The following is a 22,284-nucleotide window of genomic DNA, read 5'->3' as shown; positions in this document are numbered from 1 at the left end:
AAATGGACTTTGAAATATACTTTTTCACTTATATTTCACAATTAAAAAACGGGGGGTGGGAGATAAGGGGTATGGGATGTTTTGGGTTTTCTTTTTATTATTTTTATTTCCTTTTTTGGAGTAAGGAAAATGTTCTAAAATTGACTGTGGGGATGAATGCACAACTATGTGATGATACTTTTAGCCACTGATTATATACATTGGATGCCTTATATAGTAAGTGACTAAATTTCAATAAAATTGCACTAAAATTATCTACAAATCAAAGAGAAAACTGGGCTATTAAATGGTATTTTCATAAAGAACTATCCATTTTCTGAAAATCATATGGACTTAGGAATTTCTGCTTTTCTAAATTAAAAATTAAATTTTCAAAAGGGGAAAAACTATCAAACATGAACAGAGAAAAATAATTGGTGTAAATTAAGCAAGTGAAACAAATTTTATTTCCATATTTAAGTGGATGATGGTACATAATCTACTTCTCTACTTAAATCTTTTATTAATATAAACAGAATGTTTACTCTGACATGATCTGTAAAAGGTGTTTTCAGTCAAAGCACCTAAGGACAATGAGAACTAAAATCTGAAAGGCAGAATCCAAGTTTAAGGTAATCCTTCTGAAGGATGGTACCGTTTATTCCCCTAAGTGTATGGAAAGAAGCCAAGTTGAAAGGGTCATAAAAGCACCATGGCTTTTCAATGCAGGCCGACTGCCAAGAGTTAAGATGCTGACATGATGTGGCTGCGTTGTACAGACAACACTCAGGTTTTGCTTTGTTTTTACCATTGGTTTGTCCATTTTATTTCATTACCATAGAATTCACCCACAATTAGTAACAAGGCTAATTACAAAAAAAAAAAAAAAAAAAGCATGAATCACAGTCCTACAAAGGCAAGCTGTAAAAAAGACTGATAATATTTACCCTCTGTTCCTACTCAAAGGCCCCAAGCCTCATCCTACCAATCGGCACTCTCCATGGAACAGAAATCACCCTCTATCTCGGTTCTCATCCCCAACAAACTCCAGCCTGCCACCTGTGTTTGTAAATAAAGTTTTACAGGAACAAGCCATGCTCATTCGTTCAGCATGTTGCCTGTGGCTGCTTCTGTGCAACAATGGCATATCTGAGTAACTGACAGACAATGTATGGCCCGCAAAACCAAAAATATTTACTATCTTTCCCATCATGTTAAAAGTCTGTTGAATCCTGATACAGGTGTTTGGTCTGTCTAATAAGTATTAATAGTTTATAAAAAGTCTCCATGAAAGTAAAACAAATAAGAACTACACACTATCAGGATCCTCTCAGAAGAATTTGTGATTCCACATCACAGAACTTTACTGTAATAATTTTACCCTGGAAAACCTTTAACCTTAGCCATGAAAAAAAGCTCCAAAGCACATGTAGCTTAGAGCACTGTAACTCCCTAGTATTCTCTCCAAGATAAACCAGTTGCAAAATGTACTTCTAGATCACTGGATGAAGAGACTTGCTATATAGCCATAGTTCTCAACCTTTTAGGTTCTCAACCTTTAAAGTCACCTGAGAAACTTCTGAAAAAATACTGGTTAAGCCTCAGCCTCTGACATTCTATTTATATAACTGGCCTGGGGTGGAGCCTAGGTGAAATTAATGTGCAGGCAGGGTTGAGAGCCTGCTGTATGGAATTATTTAATTATACTGAGCCAATTTTTAAATTGGGAGGCTTCTAATAGAAGTGATTACTGTACTTTGGTTTTAAAATCATTTACCTGTAGCTGTTCATTCTGGCAGAACCAGCTATACATGATGACTACTCTCAGCTGTTGATAACAAAAATCATACCAGCTACCTAAAAAGAGAGTGCTTAACTCTGTATTCTAACTGGAAGGCATACATCTAATTCCTCTTGCGCTTAGCACTAAGAAATAGATTATTATTATTATTTTTTTAATGAGCATCTCAGGCCATCTAGACTATATCTAACTCCTAAGCAGAGTCAACAAAACTGAGCTCAGTCCTCTATGCGCTACAGCTATCTGTCTGCCCCACACTATTTATTTAATGAATACTCATATAGTACTCATTCTCAGGTAAGCACTGTTCTCCGTATTTTATAAATAGTAGCAATCTTCATAATAACCCTTTGAGGCAAGTGTTCTTATTATGCCCATGAAATTGAGGCATAGAAAAGTAAGGTAATTTTTGCCCAGGGTCTCAAACTGGTAAAAGGAAGAGCTAGGATTTGAACTGGGCAGTCTGGCTCAAGAGTCTCTGCTCTTAATCACTGTGTTAGGCTACCAGTCACGAAAAGCAGTGCCCCAAGGCCTGAGAGCATGTTGTAGTATATGAACAACAGGAAGGATTAACACATGAATAAGGTAGAATTTTAGGTAGGAAAAAGTAACAACATAAACATTCTCAGAATTACTCCAAGATTTTTAATAAACCCCAATTGGAACTATACTAAAAACTCTTGATGTTCCATGTTCTATGAACCTGCACATAAGAAATACTGCCAGTTTAAAACAATAATAACATCTTCTCTTATCCTTAAATTTTATTTCATTGTCATAGCAGGGCTAACATGTGTAAGAAAACACATCTGAATACTTTGAAACAACATTAGTAGAGCTATATTTGCAACTTCAAATGGTTGTGCAGGTGGTGCCGCCACTCAATTATAGACAATTTGTGGTCTAAACATGGAGAATAAGCATGTGTAATGTGCAGCTGCCATGTAAGAATTTGGTCATAAAGCCCAAAGTGCTACAACAAAGAGATATTCAGTCAGCAAAAAAGCCATCTGCTCAAATGTCAGCAAAAAAGAAATCCCTAGAGATGACAACTGTACAGTTTAGTATCCACTACTAAATTATTTCAACTCACTATGAAGACTCTGGAAATACTGATATTTAGTACTAAATGTTTTTTTCTTGCAGGACAAAAAAAACTTAAAACTTTACAATTAGTAAAACTATGTTTTCTTAATGCTAGAAATGGTAGATTTGAGAAGAAAGTAATTTCTGGAACTAGGAAAAAAAACACTGAGCACCCGCTATGTGACAGTCACTGTGCTATGTGCTTTTCATCTTTTTAATTAAAAAAAAAATTGATGTGATTTGTGGGAAACTACAATTCAAAAGGTTAAATAAATGCCCCAAATCATAGTCGGATATGGTGATGGGAATATCTTTTACACAGATTTTCAGTCTCTTAAGTCTGAAAATTTCTTTTCACTGGTTGTTCATTGTTTCCAGATGAAAATCCACCTGAATCCCTGACCCTACCATATTAGGCATTGATTTTAAGAGTTAATTTGGTATTCATTAGGTATAAATCTTACCACTATTTTTGCTGCACTAAAATCAACATCAATAAACAAATGTACATATTTAATACCGAATGTTGAAGCTAAAGAGCATCTCAGATTTTTAAAAATATTTACATTAAAAAATGAGAAGGCTCAAAAAAAAAATCAGAAGTCTCTTACAGTTTTTAAGTAATACTGAAGACATACAAAAAAGTTTAAAGAATAATACAAATATCTGTGTTCTCATCATCCCAATTAAGAATTAAGAAATCCTCAAAGGGGTATCCTCTTCAATTGCCTTCCTTCTCAGAGTAACCAATCTCCTACATTTCTTTATATTTTTACTTTACACTATTTCTAAACAACATAATACCGATTTTCATATGTTTAGATTTTATATAACTAGCACCATACTAATTCTTCTGTTATTTTTTGTACTCATGTTTATGAATTTCATCCACATTGACATATTTACCTTGAGTTCATTCATTTCTCAGAGCACTTTTTTTTTCCTCACAGTATTTCAAAAGTTTTTATTCTAAGAACTATATTTTTGGATGTTTTGTTTCTGTAGGTCTGCTCATATGCAATGGCTACCGCTGACATAGTTTTGAACAATATACTCAGCACAATGGCAAAACATTTATTTATTGATATTCAGGCTCAGTAATTATAAGACAAATCCTTGGCCTTCAGAACCCAATAACTACTAACTCAACAAACAACCCCAATTCTAGGACTCTATCCAAATCCTAGCTCAAGTTGGTAAAAGTATGTAGGTATATTCACTGCTGTACTATTTAGAGGAGTAAAAATATCCACTAATGGGGGTATAGCTATGGATATTATGGAACATAATGCAAATATGAGAAAGCATTATAGAGTTACACATATTGTGGAGATTTTAAAATATGTCCACTAATTCTTTGATACACTTCCCTTCAAAACATGAAGCCTAATTACATATGTGTGGACTGTTTTAATTTCCTAGGCTGCTTAAAGGAAATACCATGAAATGATTTGGCTTAAACAATGTGAATTTATTAGCTTACAGGTTGAGGTCAGGAAATTGTCCAAATCAAGTCATCATTATGATGATACTTTCTTCCCAAAGGCAGCTGCTGGTGGTTCTTGGCTCCTCTGTCACATGGCAAGGTAAACAGGGGTGTCTGCTGGTCTCTCCCTTTTCTTACAGGTTTGTGCTTTCAGCTTCTTTCTTCCTTGGCTTTCTCTCTGAATTTCATTCTCTTATGAAAGACTCCAGGAGTAGGAATCCTGAATGAGGTGGGTCACATCTTACCTGAAGTAGCCTCATCAAAAGGTTCTACTTACTACGGGTTTACACCCATGGAATGGGTGTAAGAACATATTTTACTGGGATACATACAGCTTCAAACCACCTGAACCTAACCTAAACACTGTCTTATAACAAAGACAACGTGGTAAAAGATATCCTGTGGGACTTCAGAATCCAGACCATAAAAAGAATAGCTTTCACCTGGCTCTCTTGGAGCGCTCACTCCTGAGGAAGACTCCTGAGGAAGACTGCTACCATGTTGTGAAGACACTCAAGCAACCCTATGGGAAAGCTCTTATGGAGAAAAAATGAGGCCTATTGCCAATGTCATATATGTGCTATTCACCTTAAAAGTGAATCCTTTAGCCCCAGTCAAGCCTTCCTGACTGCAACCTCAAATGTGACCCCAGGTAAGTGTTCTGTTAAGTCACTCCCAAGCTCCTGAACCACAGGAGCCGTGTGTTTTAAGCCATTAAGTTCTAGGGTGATTTGTTATGCATCAATAGATACATACGGACAAAGATTAAAACTCAAATATAAGTCAAAAAAGCAAGCTGCAGAACATCATATATATGAGTTTGAACATTCACACCAGTTAACTGATTATTTCTAGAATTGTCTTGAAGGGAAAGGTAGACAGGGACAAGATACTTTTATTTTTTGTCTCATATGCTTTTGTATTGTTTGAAGGATTAAACGCATATATTACTGGTGTTCAGATTAAAAAAAATAAAACCTAAAAAGATTTTCTTCTAATCTCAAAATTTTTAAGCCAACTGAGATTTTAAAAAATCATCTCTTCTTACCCCTTGTAAAACAGAAAAGTTACCTTAATTTTAGACCCACAGCTAACACATTCTGTTATTTGCTTTCCTAGTTGACTGCTGTTTAAAAACAGCAAATTGAGGGAGAAGTGGGCAATCAGAGGGAGGCATGATGCCAATACAAGACATGACAGTTGAGTCTAACAGAAAAAGAGACACAAAAGCTAAAAATAAGCCATCTGAAGCCACTCAAGTGTAAGAACAAAGACCCTTACATACCTAGAAGCCTCTGAGAATGTAACTGTCTATCATAAGACTATGATTATAACAATATTTATAAAGTAGTGAATAAGTCTATAAAGTATTCCACATAAAGAATTTTATTGTATCCCACAATAAACCTTGAGGTATATATAGGGGAAGTATTATTATCGCCATTTTACAGATCGAGAAACATACTCAGGGAGTGACTGGAGTCAGGGAACAAGAAGCCTTAAATTTCATTCTAAGAATTCAAAGTTGATTGTAAAGATAATACCACTTATCTGAGACTGAAAAGGGTCAAAGCTTATAAATGCAAGTTCCTAAGTCACTACAGCCAGAATGAACTTCCCCTCCAGACCATCCAACTCTATACCTGATTTCCACGCTCTCCTAGTAACCTTTTCAGAAATACGGTCTTGGTGAAAGACAACAATACATTTTTATCAGGAATTTCTGGGAAATGCTATCAGGGGCAGGAAATCTCTGTTGAGAATTCACAAGTGGGAATGAAGAAAATCCTATTTGATATCAATCTGTATTCTAATTATGTGTCGATCAACTAAGATCCTCAAGAAGCAGCCACATTCATTAGAAAGAAACACAGGCTTTTGAGAAAATAATTTCTGTGCTTAAATACTGGACGGGTCATTTTCTACCTTTATAACTCTTTCCTCATTTCTAAAATAGGGAAAATAATACTTAACTCATATTGTTATCATGTGGAGTGCAGTAACAGGAATGAAGTATCTTGTACAACACTTGGCAACAGCATGTATTCAACAAATGGTTACCATCATCATCATTTCACAACAGGCTATGTGTAAATGTTCTGGACCTTCTTTCAAGCATTTCTTAACTCCACAACTTTGCTCATGCTGTGTCTTCCAAAGATGTCTGATTTTTTTTCATTCCATCTCTGAATATCACATCCACTCAGATGTAGCACACAAGGCACATTTCAAGATTTTCCTAACTAAAAGTAATCTCTTCCTCTTCTGAATGCCCACTTTCACTATCTTATTTGCACCTTTACTATCATACTAGCATGGTCTTTTGATACAGCTATTTTTGGCAGCATTATCTTTCCAAATCAATTATAAGAATCCTAAGAGCAAAATCTATGTCCAGTTCTGCAGCTCCCAAAACTTCTGGCACATTGTCCAACCCAGAGGTATGAAATGAAGACTTGTTGAGTGGCTATAACAAAGTAATATCAGAGGCTAATGTAGCAGAATTATCACTAAATAACAGGAAAGTCAGCTGGATTTTTGTTGGCTTTAATTTCAAGTCTAAGCAATTACAGATTCCTCAGAACTTTGATTTCACTTATGATCACTGTATTTCGATTTTAGTTAATAACAGTTAACATGTGCATAGCACTTATTAAGTACTAGTGTTTTAATCACTCTACATATATTACTTCACTTAATCCTCACAAAAAAAGTATGAAGTAGTACTAGAAGGAAACTGAGGTACACTGATTTTAAAGTTATATAATTCCTTTATATATATATATATATATAAAGAAAGGTTAACATAAACTCAAATTAGCCAAAATAGGAGACAACAGTTTTAAAAAGTCATAATGGCAAAAGAGACAACGTCAAACAAAACTGTCTATCTGTAGGCACTGGTCTTCTACAAGAACTTTCTGTGCCAGAGGTTAACTGCTTTGCAGCCCAAAAGTAGATTAACATGGCATGTATAAGATATTTTCAAAACTAAACAAAACCTTTACCTGAAAACCTTTACTTTAGTTAATTATCTTGGAAATTTATCTAGAATCAATTTCTTTACAATAATTTAACCTATTTAAGAAGTTGCTTTTGTCCTACTTAAGAAGTTGCTATATATATAAGATTTAGTGATCTCAGGGAAGTTATAAAAATTGCCTTTGACTTCAACATGACGGAAAAGCCCAGAAAATTTATAACAAAATGAGATAAGCAAGATTTGGGGGGTACCACTTGTTTAATAGTGAAAGCATATTTACTTACTGAAATAAAAAGACAAAAACTGAATGGTCGTATGACTTAATTTTTAAGAAAGTTGTTTTTTTCCCCTCACTTACTGATCGAAACCCACAGTAGTCTACCTGGTCAAATAAAGTTTTGTGTCTGTGCATGTACATCAGTTATTTTACATTCTATAGTAGTTGGGATGCCACCACACCAAACTGAGGTTTTCTAATTGTGAATGTATTACTATGTGGGAGAAAGCTCTGGATTAAATTGCAGGTTTCTTTTAAATTTTGTTTTTGCAGGTTCTCCTTTCACAACATTTTAGTCTGTGGTTGGGACACACTGTATCTTATCTTCATCCTCCATATCTTGTTACCTCACTGTCAAACATTGTTGTTCATAGCTGCCTTTTGTTCAATTTTCTAAAAAATATATGCCTTTTAATGGCAAATCTCACTACATTTAAATTAATTCTGTCACTGTCTTCAGATCTGAAGCTATCCCTGGGCTCTATGTTGACGATGCTGAGTTTCAAAATAGAGGCACTGGGTCCCTGCTAAAATGATACACAATCAGGAACCATGAGACCAAGAAGAGAAGGCAGAAGTAGTACAAAGGGAACTATAAGTTCTAAAGAACTAGAATCTAAATGTAAATATTTTTCCAATTCATTTAGGATGACAGAATATTTTCTCTAAGCATAGGAACAGAAAAGGAGATATTCACCTTATAAAAACTGTCATGATCATTTTATGACATGACAACAACTTGCTGTGAAAAAAGGAGATTCACAAAAGAAGACTTATTCAACTAGGCCACATATGTTGACAACATGTGCTATGACAACAACTTGCTGTGAAAAAAGGAAATTCACAAAAGTAAACTTATTCAACTAGGCCACACATGTTGTCTAGAGAAGTCTGGAATTTTTCACCTCCACATCCTTTCTGAGAGTGTGATTCATAACATTCAACATTATTAACTTAGTATTAACAATGAAGAAAAAAGTAGGTTTACTTTTAAAGGTTTTAATTTGTTCAGGATATTTTGGACCTGACAAACTGTATTTTTATCCTGAAAATACTACTGTACAATAGAATCTTAATATGTACTCTACTCTTCACAATTAAAAAGAAGTCATTTTAAAGAAGGGTGTTTTCCCAATTGATTTTTAACAAGGGTTCCAAGCCCACTCAATGAGAAAGGAAGGGTCTCTTCAACAAATGGTGTTAGGAAAACTGGATATCCATATGCAAAAGAATGAAGTTGGGCCCCTACCTTATACCAAATATAAAAATTAACTCAAAACAAAACAAAAACAAAACAAAACAAAATTAACTCAAAATGGATCAAAGACCTAAACATAAGAACCAAAACTATAAAACTCCCAGAAGAAAACATAGGGAAGATTCTTAGGAACGCGTGTTAAGCAAAGGTTTCTTAGACTTGCACTAAAGAAAAAAAATTGGTAAATAGGACTTTGTCAAAAATTTAAAAGTTTCTGTGCAAAGGGTTTCATCATGAAAGTGAAAAGAAAATATCTGGAAACCATATATCCAATAAAGATTTAATATCGAGAATATATAATGAAATTCTACAATGCAACAACAAATAGACAAACAACCCAGTTAAAAAATGGACAAAAGATTTAAAAAGATACTTCTTCAAAGATACACAAATGACCAAAAAAAAACATATGAAAAGATGCTCAATATAATTAGCCATTAGGGAAATGCAAATCAAAACCACAATGAGACATTATCTCACATTCACTAAAATGGCTAATATTACAAAAATGGAAATATTAAGTGTTGGAGAGGATGTGGAGAAATAAGAACACTCATTCATTGAGTGGGAATATATAATGGTACAGTTGCTATGGAAGACAGCTGGGCAGTTAGTTCCTCAGATGAGCAGAACTACCATATGACCCGGATTCCCACTTCTAGGTATATAACCAAAGAACTGAAAACAGGGCCTTGAACAGATGTCCATAGGGGCATTCTTCACAATTGCCAAAAGACAGAAGTAACCCAGTGTCCACCAAATGATGAATGCACAAATAAAATGTGTATATACAGGTGAGACAAAATAAGCCAGAAACAAAAAAACAACAACAGTATGGTCACCTTTAGAAAATGCTTATTAGAAAACAGGGGCCTAGATTGTAAGCTTTCAGAGCAGACACATTAAGTCCAGAGTGGTGATTATTATTTCTGGATTTTGAAAGGCTGTTTTATATATAGCCTGATATTTAGAGATAAGAACAAAGCTGAACAGGTTGAGGTTAAAGTAATTCAGAACATAGGAGTAAGGAAGAGTGTCTATATTTTAGAAACACACACTCTTTGAGACCAATGGAAGAAAGGTTTATTTGATCTGGAACTGAAATTTTCTGTAGTACATAATCTAATTCAACCTATCTGTATGGCACATTTGAACAACTGAAACACAGGAAAAACAGAATAAGAGAGAGGTCCTTTAATCCTGTATAGATTACTGTAATGCCTGGAAATATCCTAGAGTATATTAAGCAGATAATCAAAAAGTATTGGCAAAGTCCCCTGAGGGGGGGGGGAGAAAGAATATGGAACTATTAAACCTTACCATCAAGGAATCCCCTGATACTCTGTCAAACTTTAAGGATACTCAAATCAATAGGCCATGCCCTTGATCATGAGGCTTACTCTTGTGAAGCTTATGTAGGTAGCGGAGAAGTTTAGACTACCTATAGGCATGCCTAAGAGTTACTTCTAGATGTAACTAGATGTGGCCTCAGTCTCTTTAAGCCCAACTCTGCAAGTGAAATCATTGCCCTCCCCTCTACATGGGACGTGAAATACAGGGGTGAAAGTCTCCTTGACGATGTGGGATCAACAATTGCATTCTGACCAAATAGGGGAAAAGAAGAGCAATTAATAAAAATATCAGTGGCAGAGAGTTCAAATAGAGTCGAGAGGCTCCTCTGGAGGTTGTTCTTATGCAAGCTTTAGGTAGACTTGCTACCTATCATAATCTGCCAACCCCCAACCAGGACCATACCAGCCAATCCTCAAGAACACCTAGAGCAATTTATAAGATTCAACAAGGGTTCCAGGCACTAGAGTAACTTCCCAGAACCTACAACCTTTAGATGGGTTCCTGGTCCAGATAAGTCTTGAAACCTTAGCCCAGCCTCTTCAGATCTTCAGATAGCTCCATCTCCCTACCCCATATCCTACCCCATATTAGTGACAGACCCTTCCAATATAAAAAACTCAGAAATGCCATAGCCCAAGCAACCCCAATGAGGTATGGAAACAGCAAAGGTGATGGTGGAATTATACATAGAAGATAGGACTTAACAAATGAATATGAATGCTGAATCATTAAACTGATATCTCTTTTAGTCTCCAGTATTTTAGAATAGCTAGAAGTAAAAACCTAAAATTGTGAAATGGTAACCCATGTCAAAGTCTGAAATATGTTCTACAACTAATAGTGGTGCTGTGCTTGAAAATGTATAGCTTTTTTGTATATATGTTATTGTTCACAAAAAAAAAGAAGGAAAAAAAGTCAACTATGATGATAAAAAAGTATTTAAGTCCTCTGGCCTCCTATATTCTGGAGCAGCTAGAAGGAAAAATATGAGAGGATCATATGGTAGCCCATGACAAACTCTGGGATCTATCCTGCAGCCACTTTTTGAAGAGTAGTTAGAAAACTACTACTTTTTTATTTCTTTGCTTTGTATATATGTTATACTATTAAATCAAAATTTAACAATAAAAATAAAAATAAACAATTGAAAAAGTTTTAAAAAAGTGTATATATAAACAATGGAATTGTCATTCAGCTGCAAAAAGGAATGAAGTTCTGAAGCCTGCAACAACACGGGTGAACCTTGGAAATATCATGCTGGGTGAAATAAGCAAAACACACAAAAGGACAAATATTGTATGATCTCACTAACATGAAATAATTAGAATAAGCAAACAGTCAGAAATTAGAATACGTGTTAACACAGGAAGGGGGTTGGGGTACAGAATGGGGAGTTAATGCTTAATTAGTAGAGCTGTTTGGTGTGATGGAAAAGTTTTGGTAGTAGATGCTGGTGATTTAACACATTAAGAATGTAATTAATAACACTGAATTGTATACTTGAAAGTGGTAAAAGTGGGAAATTTTAGGCTGCATGTGTAACTAGAATAAAATTTTTTAAAAACATAGAATTGTACAGCACAGTGAATCCTAATGCAAACTACAGATTAGTTACCAGTATAATGATATTAATATTGTTTCATCAATTAACAAAAGAACCATATCAGTACAAAGTGTTAATAACAGGGAAAACTACATATAAGGAGGTATATATGGGAACTCTGTACAGAAAACTCATGGTTTTTCTATAAACCTACAACTTCCCCTTAAAAAACAATGCCGGACTTCCAGAGAAGATGGCGGCTTAGTAAGACGCGTGGGTCTTAGTTCCTCCTCCAGAAAAGCAACTAAAGTAACAGAAACAATACAAAACAGCTCCTGGAGCCACGACAGAGACCAAAAAGACAGCGTACCCCATTCTGGAACGGCTGAACGGGCGGGAGAATCCGCTGCGGTGAGATACCCGAGGGGCGCGCGTTTTCCCGGCCGGGGCGGCTGGCGACGGGGGTCCCCTCCACGCACGTGGCTCCCCGGTCTGACTGGGAACGTTGGATAGTGGGGCCCTCCCGCCATGCTTGGCGTCTCGGGCCAGCTGGGCAATTTGGACCGGCACTCCCCAAAGCTGCGGCGGCCGGCGACCCCCCACTCCACGCGCGGTTTCCCGGGCCGACGGCGAGATTCGGATTGGCAATTTAAAGGAGCCACAGCATCTTTTCCTGGTGGGCCCCGCAGACAGACAAGCGCCACGACCGCCACCTACTGGGCAGGAAAAGAAAAACAGAGCCCAGAGATTTCACAGAAAAACCTTTCAACCAGCCAGGTCCCACACCCAGGGAAATCTGATCAAATGCCCAGACACCAGCAGGAAATAATGGATCACGCTCGGAAAATTGAAGATATGGCCCAGTCAAAGGAACAAACCAATAGTTCAAATGAGATATAGAAGCTGAGACAACTAATGCTGAATATACGAACAGAAATGGAAAAACTCTTCAAAAACCAAATCAATAAATTGAGGGAGGACATGAAGAAGACATGGGCTGAACAAAAAGAAGAAATAGAAAATCTCAAAAAACAAATCACAGAATTTATGGGAGTGAAGGACAAACAAGAAAAAATGGAAAAAACAATGGATACCTACAATGGTAGATCTAAAGAGACAGAAGCTACAATTAGTGAACTGGAGGATGGAACATCTGAATTCCAAAAAGAAACAGAAACTATAGGGAAAAGAATGGAAAAACTTGAGCAGGGGATCAGGGAACTGAATGACAATATGAAGCGCACAAATATACGTGTTGTGGGTGTCCCAGAAGGAGAAGAGAAGGGAAAAGGAGGAGAAAAACTAATGGAAGAAATTATCACTGAAAATTTCCCAACTCTTATGAAGGACCTAAACTTGCAGATCCAAGAAGTGCAGCGCACCCCAAAGAGAATAGACCTGTTCTAGTTTGCTAGCTGCTGGAATGCAATATACCAGAAACGGAATGGCTTTTAACAAGGGGAATTTAATGAGTTGCTAGTTTACAGTTCTAAGGCCGAGAATTAAAACAAGTCTATAGAAAAGTCCAATCAAAGGCAACCAGGGAAAGATACCTTGGTTCAAGAAGGCCGATGAAGTTCAGGGTTTCTCTCTCATTTGGAAAGGCACATGGCGAACACAGTCAGGGCTTCTCTCTCAGCAGGAAGGGCACATGGCAAATATGGCATCATCTGCTAGCTTACTCTCCTGGCTTCTGGGTTCATGAAGCTCCCCGGGAGGCATTTTCCTTCTTCATCTCCAATGGACTCTCCACTTCGTGGTGCTGCAGCATTCTCTGCCCTCTCTGAGTCTCTCTGAATCTCTAAAATATTTCCTCTTTTATAGGACTTCAGAAACTAATCAAGACCCACTCAAATGGGTGGAGACATGTCATCCCCTAATCCAGTTTAACAACCACTCTTGACTAAATCACATCATCCAGGGAGATGATCCAATCACAGTTTCAAACATACGGTGTTGAATAGAGATTATTCTACCTTATGAAATGGGAGTTATGTTAAAACATGGCTTTTCTTAGGGGGCACACTTCCTTTCAAACCAGCACAAGACCCAAACAGGTGTTCTCCAAGACACTTACTAGTTAGAATGTCAGAGGTCAAAGAGAAAGAGAGGATCTTGAAAACAGCAAGAGAAAAACAATCTGTCACATACAAGGGAAACCCAATAAGACTATGTGTAGATTTCTCAGCAGAAACCATGGAAGCTAGAAGACAGTGGGATGATATATTTAAATTACTAAAAGAGAAAAACTGCCAACCAAGACTCCTATATCCAGCAAAATTGTCCTTCAAAAATGAAGGAGAAATTAAAACATTTATAGACAAAAAGTCACTGAGAGAATTTGTGACCAAGAGACCAGCTCTGCAAGAAATACTAAAGGGAGCACTAGAGTCAGATACGAAAAAACAGAAGAGAGAGGTATGGAGTAAAGTGTAGAAAGAAGGAAAATCAGATATGATATATATAATACAAAAGCCAAAATGGTAGAGGAAAATATTATCCAAACAGTAATAACACTAAAAGTTGATGGACTGAATTTCCCAATCAAAAGACATAGAATGGCAGAATGGATTACGACCCAGCAATACCACTGCTAGGTATCTACTCGAAGGACTTAAGGGCAAAGACACAGACGGACATTTGCACACCAGTGTTTATAGCAGCATTATCTACAATTGCAAAGAGATGGAAACAGCCAAAATGTCCATCAACAGACGAGTGGCTAAACAAACTGTGGCGTATACCTATGATGGAATATTATGCAGCTTTAAGACAGACTAAACTTATGAAGCATGTAATAACATGGATGGACCTAGAGAACATTATGCTGAGTGAGTCTAGCCAAAAACTAAAGGACAAATACTGTATGGTCCCACTGATGTGAACCGACATTCAAGAATCAGCTTGGAATATATCATTGGTAACAGAGACCAGCAGGAGTTAGAAACAGGGTAAGATAATGGGTAATTGGAGCTGAAGGGATACAGACTGTGCAACAGGACTAGAAACAAAAACTCAAAAATGGACAGCACAATAATACCTAAGTGTAATGTAACTATGTTGGAACACTGAATGAAGCTGCACCTGAAATATAGTTTTTTGTTTGTTTGTTTGTATCTTTTGTTTTTGTTTTTTTTCTTTTTCCTTTTTATATATATATATATTTTTTATTATTATTATTTTAATTCTCTTCTCTATATTAACATTCTATATCTTTTTCTGCTGTTTTGCTAGTTCTTTTCCTAAATCGATGCAAATGTACTAAGAAATGATGATCATACATCTATGTGATGATACTAAGAATTACTGAGTGCATGTGTAGAATGGAATGATTTCTAAATGTTGTGTTAATTTCTTTTCTTTTTTTTTGATTAATAAAAAAAAAATTTGCAACAAAAAAAAAAACAATGCCTTCAGCCAAAAATGTCCATCAACAGACGAGTGGCTAAACAAACTGAGGTATATACATACGATGGAATATTATGCAGCTGTAAGACAGAATAAAGTTATGAAGTATGTAACAACATGGATGGACCTTGAGGACATTATGCTGAGTGAGATTAGCCAAAAACAAAAGGACAAATACTGTATGGTCTCACTGACATGAACTGACATTAGTGAATAAACTTGGAATATTTCGTTGGTAACAGAGACCATCAGGAGATAGAAATAGGGTAAGATATTGGGTAATTGGAGCTGAAGGGATACAGATTGTGCAACAGGACTGGATATAAAAACTCAGAAATGGACAGCACAATACTGCCTAACTGTAATACAATTATGCTAAAACACTGAAGGAAGCTGCATGTCAGAATGATAGAGGGAGGAGGGCTGGGGGCGCAAATGAAATCACAAAGAAAGATAGATGATGAAGATTGAGATGGTGTAATCTAGGAATGCCTAGAGTGTATAATGATAGTGACTAAACATGCAAATTTAAAAAATGTTTTTGCATTAGGAAAAACAAAAGAATGTCATTACTGCAGTGTGCTGAAAATAGATGGTACTTAATATTTTAAAATTTCAACTAATGTGTGAGACTAAAGCAAAAAATGTTTATGTGGTACAAAATTTAAATTTTGACTAGTGCATGTCCTAATATAACTTATGTAGATAGCTTGATTGAACACCATAAGTACTTGGAATCTTGGGTAGGACATGAGATTTTGTTGGTTTGTCCAAAGTGATGCCCCGAAGAATCCCAGAGTGATCTGATCAGTGAGTGGAAAAGTATTTGCAAAGTGCCCTTCGGGGAATGGTGAGAACGGGGAGAAATTCAACTCTCCCAAGTTGAATTCTTGATATTCTCACAAGCAGTGTGGACAACCAAAGCTATAGGCTGGGCCCCCAGTCTTGGGGTTTGTTCATATGAAAGTTACCCCCACAAAGGATAGGTCAAGTCTACTCAAAATTTAGGCCTAAGAGTCACCCCCAAGAGAGCCTCTTTTGTTGCCCAGATGTGGCCTCTCTCTCCAGCCAATACAACAAGCAAACTCACCACCCTCCCCATCTATGTGGGACATGACTCCCAGGGGTGTGGACCTTCCTGGCAATGTGGGACAGAAATCCTAGAATGACCTGAGACTCAGCATCAAGGGAATGGGAAAACCTTCTCAACCAAAAAGGGGAAGAGTGAAATGAGACAAAGTGTCAATGGCAGAGAGATTCCAAACAGAGTCAAGAGGTTATCCTGGAGGTCATTCTCACGCATTGAGTAGTCATCACCTTGTTATTCAAGATGTAATGGAGAGGCTGGAGGGAACTGCCTGAAAATGTAGAGCTGTGTTCCAGTAGCCATGTTTCTTGATGATGATTGAATAATGATATAGCTTTCACAATGTGATTGTGTGACTGTGAAAACCTTGTGTCTGATACTCCTTTTATCTACCTTGTCAACAGATGAGTAGAACATATGGAATAAAAATAAATAATAGGGGGAACAAATGTTAAAATAAATTTAGTTTGAAATGCTAGTGATCAATGAAAGCGAGGGGTAAGGGATACGGTATGTATAATCTTTTTTTTTCTGTTTTCATTTTATTTCTTTTTCTGAACTGATGCAAATGTTCTAAGAAATGATGAATATGCAACTAAGTGATGACATTGTGAATTACTGATTATATATGTAGAACGGAATGATCACATGCTAATGTTTTAGTTTGTTTGTTGTTAAATTTTTTTAATTAATAAATAAATTAATTAAAAAAAACAGTGCCTTCTCTCTCTCTCTCTAAGCTCAACTCTGCCAGTGAAATCATTACCCTCCCCCCAACATGGGACATAACATACAGGGGTGAAAGTATCCCTGGCAATGTGGGATATGTCTCCCAAGGATGAGCTTGGCCCTGGTACCATGGATCAACAATGCCATCCTGAACAAAGGGGGGAAAAGAAGTGTAACAAATAAGCTATCAATGGCTGAAAGAGTTCAAATAGAGTTGAGGCTACTCAGAAGATTCAGCTAGACATTACTACCTATCATAGTTTGCCAAACTCCAACCAAAATCATTCCTCCCAACCCTAGAGAACAGCAAGGGCTTTATATGAGATTCTACAAAGGTTCTGTGCACTACGATTACTTTTCAGAAACCTACAACCTTCACATGGGTTCCTAGACCACATAAATCCTAAAATGCAGAGGGGTCAGCCTCTCCAGAACATCAACTAGTTCCATCCCCCCTACCCCATATTACTGACAGTTCCTTTCAACATGAAAAAGTTAGAATGGGCATTGCCCAAATAACCCTAAACAGATCAAAGGTGATGGTGGAGTTATACAGAGAAAGTAGGGTTTAACAAATGAGTATGACTGCTGAATCATTATATCGGGATTTTTTTTAGTCTCCAGTTATCTTAGAGCAGCTAGTAGTAAAAACCTAAAATGGTGGAATTGTAACCCATACCAAACTCTGAAATCTGGTCTACACCTAATTGTTGCAGTGTGTTTTGTAATTTCTTTTTGTATATATGTATATGTTATTTTTCACAAAAAAAGAAAAACAAAGTTGATTGTGTTGATGAACAGTTATATGATAATATTGTGAATTACAGATTGTACACTTTGGATGATTACATGGTATGTGAATATATACCAATAAAATTTCATTAAAAAATTTTTGTAAAAGGTACCTTACAATTTTTTTCCCAGATCAGAAATTGAATGGTCAACTAGGCAATTACTTTATAAAGCTAACTGAAACAAGTATGCTGAGATCCTTAGGAAATAATTTGAAGCTGCTATGTACCTCAGAAAAGGATATGTTCTTTTAATCCATTACTGTGGGTACAGACCTACTGTAGGCGGGATCTTTGATTAGGTTATTTCAACTAAGATATGACCCACCTCATTCAAGGTGGGTCTTAATCCCTGTGCCAGTCTAAATCTGTTGTGTACCCTAGAAAAGCCAAGTTTTTTACTCCTCATTCAATACTGCTAGGGCGGGAGCTTTTTAATTGTTTCCTTGGAGATGTGACCCACCCAACTGTAGGTGGTAACTTTGATTAGATGGCTTCTATGGAGGTGTCTCTCCATCCATTCAAGGTGGGGTTGCTTACTGGAGCCCTTTAAGAGGGAACCATTCTGGAAAAGGCTTAAGAGCCATGAGAGCCCATGCAGACAGAGGCCTTTGGAGAAGAAGAAGGAAAATGCCCTCAGGGGAACTTCATGAAACAAGAAGCCAGGAGAGAAAGCTAGCAGACATTGCCATGTTCCCCATGTGCCCTATCAGTTGAGACAAAAACCTTAAAACGTCATTGGCCTTCTTGAACCAAAGTTATCTTTTTCTGGTCACCTTAAATTGGACATTTTAATAGCCTTGCTTTAATTTGGACATTTTCACAGTCTTAGAACTGTAAACTTGCAACTTAATAAATTCCCTTTTTTAAAAGCCATTTTAGGACACACAGGTGGTTCAGTGGTACAATGTTCGCCTTCCATTTGGGAGACCCAGGTTTGAGTTCCAGACTATGTACCTCCCTCCCACCTCACCCCCTCTCAAAAAGAAAAAAGCCATTCTGTTTCTGATATATCACATCCCGGGAGCTAGCAAACTAGAACAATCCCTTACTAGAGTCCTTTATAAGAGGATAAAGGACACACAGAAAGAGCCCAGAGAAGTGGAGAAAGGAAACCACTGAAACCAGAAGCTGAAAGCAATGAAACCTGGGAAAGAAGGACCATCAGATACTGGTCATGTGCCTACCCCTGTAACAGAGGTGTCCCAGATGCCAGCGGCCTTTCTTCAGAGATGGTATCATCCTGTTGATCCCTTAACTGGGGCATTTTCACAGCCTTGGAACTGTAAATTTGTAAGCTAATAAATTCCCACTATGAAAGCCAATCATTTCTGATTGGTATATTGCATTCCGAGAGCTTAGGCAAACCAAGACATGATTCATCTACAATTCAACAGTAACATAACATTTTTGTCAGAGTCCATATATGTATATGATACAAGGCTGACAAGAGCAAATGTTTCTGAAGTGAATGGAGGTTAATAACGATTGGCCACTTACTCTGAGTCAAGGAAAATCACTGTCACTACTGACTGTGGCTATGAGGCTAGTGTACTGACCATCTGCTACTTTCCCTTGCCCAAGTCTTGCCTCTTGTTTTTTGAGGAAATCAACTTGCCCTCATTCCACATGGTTTGGAGGGGCTGACAATGGGTAGGCATGTGATTCATACTAGGCTGATCAGACTCTTTCAGGAATTCCAAACTTGAATAGAGTATATAAGAAAGGAAAATGGTTGACAATGTCCTTTTGACAACACCCCAAAGGGATTTTCTGCTACTTCCTGTCCCTGAAATCCCTTGCTACACTTTGTCTAGTTGTCCAGTTTTTTTCCCCCTTAGATTCTGTGAGTGACCAAGTATATATCCAACAATTCTCTGCTGGCTTTAAAAATTAGCTAGGGGAGTACTAGTTGCACTTCTGGAGAAGATGGTGGCTTAGTAAGATGCGCGGGTCTTAGTTCCTCCTCCAGAACAGCAACTAAAGAAACAGAAACAATACGAAACAGCTCCCGGAGCCACAAGAGAGACCAAAAAGACAGCGTACCCCATTCTAGAACGGCTGAACAGGCAGGGAGAATCCGCTGCGGTGAGATACCCAAGGGGCGCGTGCTTTCCCGGGCCGGGGCGGCTGGCGACCGGGGTCCCTTCCACACACGTGGCTTCCCGGTCCGACTGGGAACGTTGGATAGCGGGGCCCGCCCGCCACGCTTGGCGTCTCGGGCCAGCTGGGCAATTTGGACCGGTACTCCCCCAAGCCGCGGTGGCCGGCGATCCCCCTTCCACGCGCGGTTTCACGGGCCGACCGCGAGATTTGGATTGGCAAATTAAAGGAGCCACAGCATCTTTTACTGGTGGGACCCGCAGACAGACGAGCGCCACAACCGCCACCTACTGGGCAGGAAAAGAAAAACAGAGCCCAGAGATTTCACAGAAAAACCTTTCAACCAGCCAGGTCCCACACCCAGGGAAATCTGATCAAATGCCCAGACACCAGCAGAAAATAATGGATCACGCTCGGAAAATTGAAGATATGGCCCAGTCAAAGGAACAAACCAATAGTTCAAATGAGATACAGGAGCTGAGACAACTAATGCTGAATATACGAACAGAAATGGAAAACCTCTTCAAAAACCAAATCAATAAATTGAGGGAGGACATGAAGAAGACATGGGCTGAACAAAAAGAAGAAATAGAAAATCTGAAAAAACAAATCACAGAACTTATGGGAGTGAAGGACAAAGCAGAAAAGATGGAAAAAACAATGGATACCTACAATGGTAGATTTAAAGAGACAGAAGCTACAATTAGTGAACTGGAGGATGGAACATCTGAATCCCAAAAAGAAAGAGAAACTATAGGGAAAAGAATGGAAAAACTTGAGCAGGGGATCAGGGAACTGAATGACAATATGAAGCGCACAAATATACGTGTTGTGGGTGTCCCAGAAGGAGAAGAGAAGGGAAAAGGAGGAGAAAAACTAATGGAAGAAATTATCACTGAAAATTTCCCAACTCTTATGAAAGACCTAAAATTACAGATCCAAGAAGTGCAGCGCACCCCAAAGAGAATAGACCCAAATAGGCGTTCTCCAAGACACTTACTAGTTAGAATGTCAGAGGTCAAAGAGAAAGAGAGGATCTTGAAAGCAGCAAGAGAAAAACAATCTGTCACATACAAGGGAAACCCAATAAGACTATGTGTAGATTTCTCAGCAGAAACCATGGAAGCTAGAAGACAGTGGGATGATATATTTAAATTACTAAAAGAGAAAAACTGCCAACCAAGACTCCTATATCCAGCAAAATTGTCCTTCAAAAATGAAGGAGAAATTAAAACTTTTATAGACAAAAAGTCACTGAGAGAATTTGTGACCAAGAGACCAGCTCTGCAAGAAATACTAAAGGGAGCACTAGAGTCAGATACGAAAAGACAGAAGAGAGAGGTATGGAGAAGAGTGTAGAAAGAAGGAAAGTCAGATATGATATATATAATACAAAAGCCAAAATGGTAGAGGAAAATATTATCCAAACAGTAATAACACTAGAAGTTAATGGACTGAATTCCTCAATCAAAAGACATAGACTGGCAGAATGGATTACGACCCAGCAATACCACTGCTAGGTATCTACTCAAAGGACTTAAGGGAAAAGACACAGACGGACATTTGCACACCAGTGTTTATAGCAGCATTGTTTACAGTTGCAAAGAGATGGAGACGGCCAGAGTGTCTGTTGACGGACAAGTGGCTAAGCGAACTGTGGTGTGTACCTACGATGGAATATTATGCAGCTTTAAGACAGACTAAACTTATGAAGCATGTAATAACACGGATGGAACTAGAGAACATTATGCTGAGTGAGTCTAGCCAAAAACTAAAGGACAAATACTGTATGGTCCCACTGATGTGAACCAACATTCGAGAATCAACTTGGAATATATCATTGGTAACAGAGACCAGCAGGAGTTAGAAACAGGGTAAGATAATGGGTAATTGGAGCTGAAGGGATACAGACTGTGCAACAGGACTAGATACAAAAACTCAAAAATGGACAGCACAATAATACCTAATCGTAATGTAACTATGTTAAAACACTAAATGAAGCTGCACCTGAACTATAGTTTTTTTGTTTGCTTGTTTGTATCTTTTGTTTTTGTTTTTTTCTTTTTCCTTTTATATATATATATATATATTATTATTATTATTATTATTTTAATTTTCTTCTCTATATTGACATTCTATATCTTTTTCTGCTGTTTTGCTAGTTCTTTTCCTAAATCGATGCAAATGTACTAGGAAATGATGATCATGCATCTATGTGATGATACTAAGAATTACTGAGTGCATATGTAGAATGGAATGATTTCTAAATGTTGTGTTAATTTCTTTTCTTTTTCTTAATTAATAAAAAAAATACAAAAAAAAATTAGCTAGGGTTGGACTGTTGTTTGCAACCAGAGAATTCTAACAATATCATATTTAAATATGGGGTAATATGTACTT

At 37.3% G+C, this 22,284-nt stretch overlaps 1 protein-coding gene across 2 annotated transcripts in view; it reads right to left on the bottom strand.

Moving 5' to 3' along the window:
• TMEM123 (transmembrane protein 123) overlaps window positions 1-22,284 on the bottom strand; it is a 49,230-nt gene that overhangs the window by 12,550 nt on the left and 14,396 nt on the right. The window contains exon 3 of one of the 2 annotated variants that reach the window (XM_077113135.1): window positions 7,088-12,479. The exons of the other annotated variant lie outside the window; for it this stretch is intronic. Coding sequence (XP_076969250.1) covers window positions 12,028-12,479 — 452 coding nt within the window. The 3' untranslated portion in view covers window positions 7,088-12,027. Of the gene's footprint in view, window positions 1-7,087; window positions 12,480-22,284 lie in introns of those variants that run through there. 2 annotated transcript variants of the gene reach the window in all.

This window comes from Tamandua tetradactyla, chromosome 8, assembly GCF_023851605.1.
Source record: "Tamandua tetradactyla isolate mTamTet1 chromosome 8, mTamTet1.pri, whole genome shotgun sequence".
Classification (NCBI taxonomy): domain Eukaryota; kingdom Metazoa; phylum Chordata; class Mammalia; order Pilosa; family Myrmecophagidae; genus Tamandua; species Tamandua tetradactyla.
The sequence above is the reverse complement of the archived record's forward strand: the minus strand, read 5'-3'. Positions and strand labels throughout refer to the sequence as shown.